The sequence below is a fragment of the Lutra lutra genome, chromosome 4, assembly GCF_902655055.1.
Source record: "Lutra lutra chromosome 4, mLutLut1.2, whole genome shotgun sequence".
Taxonomy (NCBI): Eukaryota; Metazoa; Chordata; class Mammalia; order Carnivora; family Mustelidae; genus Lutra; species Lutra lutra.
The window spans coordinates 147,549,478-147,561,627 of record NC_062281.1 but is presented as its reverse complement, the minus strand read 5'-3'; the positions used below and the strand labels follow the sequence as shown (position 1 = coordinate 147,561,627).

The following is a 12,150-nucleotide window of genomic DNA, read 5'->3' as shown; positions in this document are numbered from 1 at the left end:
ATGGGCTCTAAACTGTTCATTTATGCATCCAAGAATAGAGAGAGACAGATTTGGGGGGACAATAGTCTGCTGAAGCTTGCTGATTAGGGAGCCTCATCAATTCCTAGATTTACATTTGCTTCTAGTATTTATCATTTATATTGTCATGTCGGTCCTCTAAATGCCAGTGTTGATTACCTAGCCTAAAAAGTGCCTTGGATGATCTAGGATTTACCCAGTCAAATCAAGAAAATGTGAAATGTATCCCTGTGGTCAACATTCAACTTAGTTCACAAATTAAAAAATACATTATTAGAGAAATACTGCAATTTCTAATCATGTTGCTAAATCTGTAAGACTCTGATGTTGTAGTCTCCATATCAATGCCCTGCAAGAGGATTAAGTTTTTATTTGGGTCAACAAAGCAGAATTCCTGGAAGAGCCTACTATTTTCAAGGCATAAAGCCAGCCTACATGGAAACATGAGGCTCTCAATGGGGTTGGCAATCCAAAGTCGCCCTATTGGATGTGCAGCTGATTTTCTGTGGCATTGTGGGGCTGATGTTCCTGGAATGCAAATTCACAGGGTGAGAAAAGCCAATATAAATACTCAATCCATGTGTGCTATTGTTACTGTTATGGGAATTATTTGAAAATAATTTAACATTGGTGGATTTGAGGATATAGAAGCGAGGTAAGGAAACCTCTTTCATTAATAGTTCTTATTTCATAAGTTGTGGGTATTTGGACTTGAGATAGTCTGGAAAAACTGCACTCCTAAATCGTCCTGTTAGCCGAAGCTTCTAGAAACTAATATTAATGGTGGGTCTCTCTTGCTTTTTTCTCCTTTCTCCCACCCGTTGCTCTTCCCTCTCCTTCTCTCTCTTGCTCATTCATTCCTGCTGTGCGCAGTTCAGGATTTCATCTTCTTTCACCTCTAATTGGTCTCTTTGTCTCCTTTGCTGGAATGATTTTTCTAATCTGCAAAGTTTACTTTGTGTATCTCTTATTTAAATACCTTTGATGTCTCCCCAGTCCATCAAGTGAAAGTTTAAACACCTCACAAGGTTTCCCACTATCTTGCCTCAGCCTGATTTTCTTACTACATCTCTAGTTACTGTGATACAAGCTAATACTAGCTAGAGCAACTAGCCACAGTTGAATATATCCCCATTCTCTGGCCCAGTGCCTAAGCTGACATCACCTTGCTGTCCTGGGCAAGAATGCCTTGCCTCTCCTTTGTCCACCTGACAAACACATACTTCCGGCCCAATGCAATGTCATTTTCTCTCTCTTAGCCTTTTTTGATTCTCCTTCTCTATACACCCAGGCAAAATCAGTCATTCCTTCATCTCTATTTCTATTGCCCTTTATGTATATCAGACACAGCAGTTATCACATTACATTATTATCTATTTGGGGTCTTGTCTCTTCAATGGACTGAAACCTTCTTGAAGGCAGGGACAACATCTTCTTCTCTGTGTCTCCAACTCTTAGCACATTCAATGTGCCTGTAGGATGGTCCATATTAAACAGAAATAGTGGTACTACTACAGGTACGATATACTGAGCACACCTAATGTACCAGGTAAATTACATGTTATCTGAGTATCTCCCATTTTCCATAGGAGGAATGTAAATCTTACAGAGGTTAAATAATTTGTCTGAAGTCATGTAGTAGGACCAACATTAATACCTAAGCTGGACTCCAAAACCTATACTATGTTGCTGTTGACTAGATGGAGATATAAAAGGTCACTTTGGAAATGGTGTTAACCTACCACATTAAACTGAGTTAATGAATTACAGACAGGGACACAAAACTCACTGTTACCACCTATGAACAAAGCCTGATTTGCTTAGCATTGGAGATTATTCAGTATGGCATCTACAGAGCAATGCAGCAAACATTGGTACCTCTTGTGCATTTGAAAGGCTCTCAGCTCTTGACAAAAACAATCCTCCATTCTCACAATAGGTTGATGGCCTATTTTACAGGTGTTACGTAACCATCTCAAGGTCACACAGCCTGGCACCAGTTGAACAAAGCCTAGAAGTTTTTTGAGTTCCTTAAAAACAATTTTTTTTTCTTTTTACTTAAGCTACTATATCCCATTAAATGTAGTACTTCTAGAGTGAAAGCAGTATGCCAAGCTGAAATGGATCCTTAGGAGAGGGGGCCAGGATTAAATGCCACAGACTTTCTAGAGCAAGACAGTATCTGAATCTGTAAGAGGCAGACCAGGACAGCAAAGCTTGTCTACCACCACCAGTGGCCACAGAACCATACCTTTCAGTAATGCTGCATCAGTCAGCTTGTCGTAAAGTGCAAGCCTAAAGCCAAAAATGCGGTTCAAAACAAAATAGGAGGTTTCTCTAACCTCTAATTTAACTGTGCGAGGTCCTGTTATTAATTAATAGGTACCTTCACCAAGGACAGTTAAGAAAATCAGACAACCACCAGGTTGCTTCCTATTCCTCTTGACTTCTTATTGGATAATTTTTATCAAGTGAGCTAAGCACACATTTCCCTGTAACTCAGTTATTCAGCAAAACGTCTAAAGCTACTTAACTGACGCAAAGCAAACAAACGCAGGAGCCCTGGTGTGATGCTTTCCATTTAAAGGGACACTCCCTTCCTTTAGAGCCGTCTTCCCGCACCACCACTGCACCAAGGGCTAGTCTGTTGTTTAAAACAAACACATCACAGATTGACATTGAAATGGTCTTAAAGAGCCCGGGTTAATGAAACAAGATGAATCTGTTAGATGAGGTTCTTAATGTTCCAATAGTTACATTAACAGCCTCCCTCCTCCCCATTTCAAACGTCGGAACACAACCCTTCTCTTGGGGCGATGGGAGGTGAAGGGGGGCGTCAAACTTTGTGAATCCTGGTTTTGTAAGGATATTGACATAGTAGATGCTTGGCAATTAAGGTAGAATTTCACTGCATCTCCTGCTTTAAAGGAACAACTTTATTCTTGACGGAGCCTACCTAACAATTTTATGGCCAGTCATCTGCAGCGAGCAGAACCAGTCTTTTCCTTTCAGAATCTGGAGTAGAAGCTTTATTTCACTGCAAGTTCTCTGTGACATTTTTGCACTCTCGTGATTTAATGCACCAAAGAGGATCTTTAACTCTTGGTCTACACCAGTGCAAATAAAGGTTAAATCTCTCACTAACCATCATGAACTAGCCTAATAACTCACGAGAGGCTATGGAAAAAGAAACCGAGAAAGCAGGTGTGCAGACTTGATTAAAACGTGCAAAACCCGCACAACCGCAGGCAAATGTACTTTATCCTCACATATCCCCTAGTACCCGCGGCGAGGTCCGCAAGCAGGGGAACTTCTACCGCGCCAAAAAACACGATCCTGCGAGCAGGGCCTAGTAACACAGGGGCTTTTCTTCCGAACGGTGTCCCGACCGGAGCTTGCGCTGAATGCCGGGGCTCCTATTGGCCACGCACCGTGGGGGAGGAGGAGACTGGCGGGGAGAGAGACGGGAGGAGGGGAGAAGGGGGCAAGGCCTTTTCCCTGCCCCCTCCTGGCCCCCTCCGCAGGCAGCCGCCCGGCGCCTCGTGCGTGGTTACTATGCAAATTGCAGCGATTGCGGAAATAAACAAGGGGGTAGGGAGAGGAGAGAGGGACTGCGAATCGATTGCAACTTCTGCAAAGTCTCATACAATCCAAAGCACACAAGGCAAAACCAGAGAGAATCTGAGAACCAGCCAGCCCGGGTTGGATTGCTATCAAAAGAGGAGAGAGACAGTGAGAGAGGCAGAGAGAGTGCATTGCTATTGCAAAAGCCTTCTGATTTGGAGTTAAAAAAAAAAAAAAAATTTCCAAGAAGCCTGCAATTGGCCAACAGCTTTAAAAAAAAAATCTCTTCCGGGTTTTCAACGGTTCCAAGTTTATTTAGATTTTTTTTTTTAATGCAAAAAAAGGGGGACAACAAATGAAGCAATTCGTCTGAACATTTTAAAGTTTCTCACGTACTCTTTTTACATTGCAATGGTACGTGGTACATCTTAAACTTTCTATTTTGCGTTTATACGATGTGTGTTTTATAAACAACAATAATGGCAGAATGATTTTGTTTAATGGCTAAGACTTTAAAATTTCTCTGGCTTGCATATGCGTTTTAGTGATTGCTGGGTGAATGTCTATTGTGATGGTTTTGTTTTAAAGACGTAGCTTTGTGGATGGCTTTTTTCTTTCTTTCTTTCTTTTTTCCTTTTTGCTATGTGCATCAAAGACCGGGTTTCCTTTTTTTTTTTTTTTAACCCCGAGATTTGAAAAAATTGCTGAGCTTGACAGATTTTTTTCCTCCTAGCGCTTGCTCGGTTCCAGAAGTGGGGGGGGGGGGGAATCCTGTACATGCTCTGTTCGGTAAAAAGACGTCTGGCCTCAGCAGTCAACCAAACTCGAAAAGAAATGTCTGGACCCGGAGAATAATTGACGATTCGATCCTCTAATCAATGGGACAACATGGGAGATTGACAAAAGCCTTATCCAATCATGAGGAGGCTTGGGTGTACAATGGTTCTCAGTAGCCAGAGGGGGCGGGGCAGAAAAGATCTGAAGTTCTCTGCGGCTCTGAAGGGTATGGTGTGGTTCAAGCTGTCAAAACTACAAGCTCTTCCGGATTTAGCAAGCACAATAGGAAAGAGTTTTTGAGTTTAAGAAAAAAAAAAAAAACCTGGGGAATTTTTGCATGAAGTGTAATGCCTTCTTAACTGGCTTTCAGAAAAAGTTAGAAAAATTCTTCTAGAGAAAAATTAACTTTGAATTATTATTTTTAAATTCGGGGAAGTTGTTGACTGTTGTGGAAGGGGAGGGTCAACTTTTAAAAATGGGTGGCTTAAAAACTTGCCTGAACTACAGGATGGTATTGAGCTCTGGGAAGTAACATATTGAATACGCAGCATTGCAAAACTTCCCTGGTTATCTAAGAAGCTTTGACTTTTCAAGTACTTGGAAGGAATAGGAAAGCCTCTCTTCTTGAACTCTAAACAACAGTTTTAAGAGAGAGAGAATGTTTCATAGGTGGACTGACAGCTGTTTTATACATTTGAAAGGAAGAGGGGGAGAGTGTGTGTGTTTTCTCCACTTTTCTTGAATTCTGCTGTTTAAATATATGGTCAGTAGCAAATAGGATATTAAGACTGGCCAAGTTCACATTTGTTCTTGTTACCACAACAACCCCTGTGGAGGGTGTGTGTGGAAGATTGCTGACTTGCTAACTCTTAGTTGGAGTCTGGCCTCTTGGACAAGTCTTTGATACCAATCCAGTGGAAACCAACTGCAGTAGCTTGTCTTGGAGACAGTAACTGGCAGCCTCTGACTAAAGTACATCCATCTCTTCCTTCCCTCTGAGCATTGTAGACACCTAATTCTGTTGGGAAGTGAATGGAAAATAGTATGGGCTCTTTCTCATCTTTGGATTAAATTCCCATGGAGCTATTTCCCAAGGCTTTCGGCCTTCTAATCAAATCTGGTTTGGAAATTTGACGTTAAAATCCACTTGGATGCTCAGTTCAGCAACATTATTCAATTTCGTATTATATGCATCTAAGAAAAATCTGCACACAAGTGACCAGTAGGTCAAAAACTAGAGAAAATATTGGAAAATGCTAGTGATAAAGTTAGTCCTGGTAAGAACTACAGAGTTAATGGCATTGTCACTTATGAACCCCAATTTCATCTGTACTGCTTGGGGCATTAAAATCTAAATCATATTAAGATCTTCCTATCAAGTAACCTCCAAAATGAGAGGTATTTGTGCTATACATATAAGTGAAACCTTATTGACGTAATTTATATATCTAAGAGGATTTCACTAAAGCTGGCAAGGTAACATTTCTGCAAATAAAACACAGTAAATGCAAGGCTGGGCTCTGTGCCAGGAAGAATATGGATAGCAGAGAGCATGACAGGAGGCTCCTTTGCGCAAAGACAATCCCATTTCAAGGCAGCCTCCCAGCACTTGCAAAATAAATGATTGGAGCGGTTATTTCCAATAAGGGGTTTATCCTTCCTAACAATGGGTCATTTATATGATTGCAGTAAACTAGCTATTGTACTTCACCTGTTTCCTACAACTGTTCTCTCTACTGTCCTTTCTCCCTTCTCTCCTCCTTCCACCCCTGCTCTCTCGCTCAAGTGTCTTGGTATCTTTGTGAACTCTGGACAAGGATTTACTTTTGCAACTTGGGAAGAGGGGAAAGAGTTGGAAATGTTTTTACCCCCAGACTGCCCTTTGAGGAACATCTGTTTCTTTGTGTGTGTGTTTAAATTTATGCCTGTTGGAGAGAAAGTTACCAGAAGCCTTTCTGTAACTGTAACTCTTCTACTGTATTTTTCTCAGTCTTGTTTCCAAAGGCTGTAGTTGGAACTGTGCTTTGTAGTGTTTCCCCCGCCTCCCCCCCCCTCCAACCCGCGGGGGAGGGAGCGGGAGCTGGCGGAGATAGGAGAGAAAGCAGGAGCGGATGTGAAGGGCTTTGGTGCTGAACTTGGATCCAGCCCTTGCCTAGAGGGCGCAAACAATCGTCCCATATCCAAAAGTCTTACGAAGGGCGCCAAAAGTTACTTAAGATAATATTGCTAACCGCAGAAAGCTGGAAATCGCGGGCACATTCACTGCTGCAACAAAAGAAGTTTTTAAACTAGAAATATCAGCATTAAATTACTTTTCCCTATTTTTAAAAACCAGGGCGATGTGCCAGTCTTTTTTAAAAAATTCCTTTTCTCTTTCTTGAGATTCAGTTAAAAGTAAGAATCTTTCTTGTTTTGGAAAGAGGCAGATGTGAAGTCTATCTTTTAATACAGAAAAAAAAAAAAGATTTTAATCTGCTCTGGAAGAGAGGTTCCCAAGAGCACACATGGAACAATAACTTCTCACTGTGCCTCAGTTACATGTTGGGACCGTCCGCCAGAAACTTCTATCGAGGAAACTTGGAGCGAGTTGAAGTTATAGATCCCAGCAAAGGTTTCTGTGGCCAGGGAGGTTGTCTCTGTAACTCAGCTTAGCTTTTAGGACGTTTCTCTTCTACTGAAATTAAAGAGGAACCAAGGGAAAGCAGTTGTTTAGTTGGGGGAAAATGGGACTCTCTTGTTAAAGATTTAAGTCATTATCTCCCCTCGTCCCATAATGAATAATTTCAGAGACTTCCAAGGATATTTAGGAGCAGAGTATGTGAACATGGGTCTTGAGCACTCAGAAATTCTTTTAGCCATAAAGTAACTGGAGAAGAAGCATCAAATGATTTTAGACAGATGCAGAATATTTCAGAGGACTGTATTTGCTTTCTCCAGTAACATATTTCTTGCTCCTTACTTATAAAAGGGGAGGGGGTGCGGTGGGGGAGCATAGTCTGGATGAGAGTGACCTTAGCATGTCACCTCACACTCACCTGCAGAGTGGGCATTCCTACAGGAGTTTCCTCTCTCCAGAGGCTCCCTGGCTATGTAACCTCTCCCAAGGTGCAGATTCTCCTGTCTGTGTGCCAGTGCCTTTCACCCTGATCTTTCCTTTCGGAATTCTGAGAAGGATTCTCAGATGCAGCAGGCTTGCAAACTAGAGTGAGAAAGATGAGGAGGAGGGGATGGGATGGGGATCAGAAGGAAGAAGGGGTTTTTTGGTTTGTTTGGTTTCTTTCTTTCTTTCTTTCTTTCCATCAGGGAGGAAAGCCTGGAGAAAAAAATATGAGGTTAAAAAAAACTGGAAAAGCAGGCTTATTGGCAACTTGCCAAACCCTAAAAACCACCCCTTTTTTCTGCCAAAACAATACTTTACCAAACCTAAAATAATTGCAGGAAGCTCTTTTCCATTTTAAGAACGATTACCTGGGGGAGGAAAAAAGAGGGGATTCTTAAAAGGCACCCTTCCAGAGGTGTCCCAGGAACAGGGACGGTAATGATAGCCTGTGTCCAGTTTTGGGCACGCGTTTGTGGACCAGAATATCTCCCTTCCCTTAGGGGACATCCCTTTCACATTTTTTTTTTCCCTCCTAAAAAGAAAAAGATGTCACAGTTAAACCACTGTTGTTTCTGAACGCGATAGAACTTTTTCTATGGCGTCTGTGTTCAGACCCACTAGTTTCACAGTCCTGGGAGGGAGAACGCTCATTAATCTCCGCCTCCTTTTCTCCAGACAACCCCCCCTCACCCCCCAATCCGGTGACTCTTCTGTGTGAAATTATTCCCCACCACCCCCGCTTCTGAATGCCATAGGACTGAAGCTGCACAAAGTTTGCAGGATTTTGTGCATAATTACCTCTACCGACGATCTATTCCCACAGAAAGCTCCGTTGGAGAGATTACAATGCTTTGAGCCGTACCGCATTTCAGAGGGGGAAAAAAAAGTTACCTAGGAGGTCTGATTTTTAAAAAAATTTGCATACATGCAAATTTGCCCCCCGGCCTTCTCCTCGGTTTTCTCCGTGCCGCACACAGTGAACCGGGAGAGCAGGGCAACCTGGCAAAGTTGCCCAAGTCCTCCACCGAGGTCCGCGAAGGTCTGCGGCGGGGCTTGGGGGATGGGGATGAGGAAAAGTAGTTTTGTTTGCTTAAGCACATCCTGTGGCAGCCTATAGCTGCCCGGGAGTACAGACTGTAACTGCTCCTCACTGCGTTACCCAGTAATGCGCTGAGCGGGGAAGCGGGGGGGGGGGGGGCAGAGGGAGCGAGAGAGCCTGCGAGCGAGGGAGCGAGAGAGGGAGCGAGCGAGCGAGCGAGCGCGAGCGGCCGCGGAGGCTCGGGACCCGGCTGGCCGCGCGGCGCCGCAGCCGCCCCCTCCCCCACGCACCCCCCCCCCCCGCCGGCGGCGGCGCGAGCGGCGGCGGCTGTGCGGTGCGGTGCAGAGCGGAGGCGGAGGCGGGCGCGCGGGCAGCTCGCGGGCACCCGGCCGGGCGGGCGCGGGAGCGGGAAAGGGTGCGCTATGCCTTTAACGCCCGCGTACAGTAGACATGTATAGTGGAGTGTAGGGAAACTCTAGGCGGGGTTAAAGTTCAGCTCATGGAGCGGCAATCGCGCTGGCTGGCTGGCTGCAGTTGAGCCGAGTTGGAAATGTGAACGCAAGAAGCAGGCTTGATTTGTTTTCTCCCCCTTCTCTCTCTCTCTCTTCCTCTCTCCCTCTTTCTCCTTTCTCACCCGCACTCACGCACACCTCCAAACCGCACACCCAGACGCACACGCACACCCCACCGCCCGGCAGTTATGTATTCTCCGCTCTGTCTCACCCAGGTAAGCAGCTGTTTGGATGCGGCGGGGTTGGGGGGGCCGGGGTTGCGGGGGCAGACCTGGGGCTGGGCGCGGGGTACGGGGGACAGTCGCGCCGGGCGGGCCCGGGGCATGTGTCTTGGTGTGTGCTCGTGTCTGCGCGTGTTTCGGTGTGTGTGTGCGCGTGTGCTCGTGGCGGGGGGAGAAATACAGCTTTAAGAAAGTAACTTTGTTTCCATGCGGGTGCATTCCTCTTGCACGGCCATTTGTGTGGGCACATGGCTAATGGCGCCCTCTTATTAATGCGTTAATTAATATCGGGGCGACTGACTGCGGAACGGCGGTGTTTTCGGACGCCCCGCACGTGTTTCGGCGGGGTTGCAGCCCATGACGCGCTGAAATCTGGACTCAGCGTTTCTGCAGCCGGCAGGCCGGTTTCTGTAGTTCCGCGGCTCCCGGGGAGGGGGCCGCCGACGGAGCCCACCGCCCACCCCGCACGCTCGGGGCAGCTGAAAGCCCCGGGTGCGGGAGAAGTCACGACCCTGCGCCCACGGCCCGCGCGCGGAGCCCGCGCCGCGGCAGCCTCCCCAAACTCTTACTTTTGTTTATTGTTTGTCAGCCTTTGGGGTCCGGCCGCGGGAGGACGCGGGCCGGCGTCCCGGGCCCGGCCGGGACAGCGCCCCTCCGACGCGGGCGGGCGGCTGCGAGCCGGCCCCCGGGCTCGGCGGAGCGGGGCTGCGTGGACGCGCGACCCCCCGCGCCGGCCGGGTGGAGCCTGCGTCCTCGCCGCTCATCGCCCGCTCGCTTTCCCGAGTGAAAGTTTCGCTGTCGCGACGAGCCCACGCTGCGCAGGGCGGCGAGCGCCGGAGGCCGAGGGCCGCGCGGGCCGGGGAGCGCCGGGCGGAGTTGGGCTCCCGGCCGCGAGCCCGAGCAGCACGCCGGGCCGGACGCGGCTCCCCCGCCGCCTCCCGCCACCGCCGCCGCGGGACTCGGGCAGCTCCGCGCGCAGGACGGGGGCAACTTTTCCCCTCCGACTCTGCTCAGAGCATGGGTCTCTCTCGCCCCCCCACCCCCGCCCCTCCTTCCCATGCCCTCCCTTTCCATCCCTCTCTTGTCTGCACCACCCCTAGGCAAAATATTGCTACTTCACGGCTCCAATCTGGTCCCTTTTGAATATATTATTTATTTTCTTTGACTAAAAGGCATGTAGTCAAAGTGATTTTGCGCTGAAGACAATTTTTGAAAAAAGTGTGAGCTTTCATACTGTTTTGGTACATTGCGATCTGACCATTAATCACCTACATGAAGTTGTATGCTTCAAGTAAATGTTTATTTACCACTCCCTTAAAAAACTGCTACCACTTATTGCTTTCATTTAGCAGGAGATAACGGTTTAACTGGAATACTTTATGGAAGGTTAGAAAGTATCAATAATTTTTTCCTTTTCCTCTCTAGATTCTGGATTTATTTCTCACATGACAGCCTTATTGCAATATCTAACAGGAATAATACTGGTTATTTGATCTCAGAAGACTCTTAAATGCATCTTTTATATAGAAATGGTCTGTTTGGGATTTAGGCCTAGCATTAGTAATGGATAGCAGTTGCTTTTAGTTACTGTAAAGTTTTTTATTTTTCCCTAACAAACTTCCAAAGTTCCTATTTTAGTAACTTGTGGAAGTATGGAATGAAACTTTTCCAACCACTTCTGGCAAGGTTCACAATTGCATATGGATAAGATGCAAAGTGTAAGAGAATTTGAATGAGTTATGACTACAGTGGAAATGCTGAGATTCAAAGGCTGAAGTTCTTGCTGGCAGAAGTTTGCAACATAGAGAACTTGTAGACAATACCGGGGTGCTGCAATGGTGGGGCATGACCTTAGCAGACATATGAGTATCTTCTCAAGTGAGCTCTGCAGAGAAAAATTTATATTTTGGGTTGGTGCATATATGAGGATACCTGTGTATCCATGCAGGCCCAGGACATAGTCAGGTACCTGACAAAGGCGATTCTCTTGGTTCACGAGCTATTATCACATTAAGAAAGTTTTTTTTTTTTTAAACATATTTGGCAGTGTGATTGATACACTAACTAGGCCTTCTTCTGGAAACACCAGTAAAAGAAACACTTAGTGTAACAGTTGGTGAAGAAATTGTACTTTAAATAGTGAACGAGAGCCACGTATTTTGGGTTCTTCTTTTAAAAATTGATTAACAATTTTATTTAACTTGCTGGAATACTTATAAGCTGTAGAGCCAGTTTTAGAAAGAAAACTTGGGTAGTTTATTGGTCATGAAGAAAGTTCAGTAAGCACAGTGACAGAAATACTCTAAATGAAAGAATAAACTCCATCTACGTGTATGCAATTTTTAAAACTTTATCAAGAAAATGTCAGGCGTCTTCTTTTTGTCCATACAAGCGTATCATAACCAAATCGTTTACCTGGCCATAGAATGATAACCCGGTAGAAATTTATAGGTGACCTTTAAAAGTAGTTCCAGCAATATCAACGTTCAGTGGTTCTTAAGCTTGGCTTACTACAGCAGATCAACATTTAAGGTGCTGATTCAAAGTCATACTGCTTTTGAAACAGGTTTTCAGGTTTGTTTTCATTGATGGTCTATAACTTTCTCACTGAGTGCACGTGTAGAATATTCTTTATTATCTCCTGAATATTTTGAAATAGTACGTAGCTTATGGCAGTATGTGCAGCAACATGATTTATGGGGCTTACTTTTTAAAAAAATTAATTTATGCTGGGCCTTGACATTTCCTGCAAGTTAATGATTTTCTTTACTTTTGATGATCTGGACTATTTCTAATTGTGAGTTGAGAAAGATGACTAGCTCTTTAATAGTACATGTGAGTAAAGTTGTACAAAATATTGTGCACTTTTATTGGCACATTCTTGAAACCTTTGGGGAGTAATAAGTTGTACAATACTTT

The 12,150-nt window shown here is 45.2% G+C and overlaps 1 protein-coding gene across 6 annotated transcripts in view; it reads left to right on the top strand.

Annotated features, from left to right (window-relative positions):
* Positions 1-8,858: 8,858 nt before the first annotated feature.
* Positions 8,859-12,150, top strand: part of NFIA (nuclear factor I A) — a 371,542-nt gene continuing 368,250 nt past the window's right edge. The window contains exon 1 of one of the 6 annotated variants that reach the window (XM_047728046.1): positions 8,859-9,225. In XM_047728046.1, coding sequence (XP_047584002.1) covers positions 9,199-9,225 — 27 coding nt within the window. In that variant the 5' untranslated portion in view covers positions 8,859-9,198. The remainder of the gene's footprint in view (positions 9,226-12,150) is intronic. The other 5 variants (XM_047728051.1, XM_047728048.1, XM_047728045.1 and 2 more) reach the window with 5 other exon arrangements.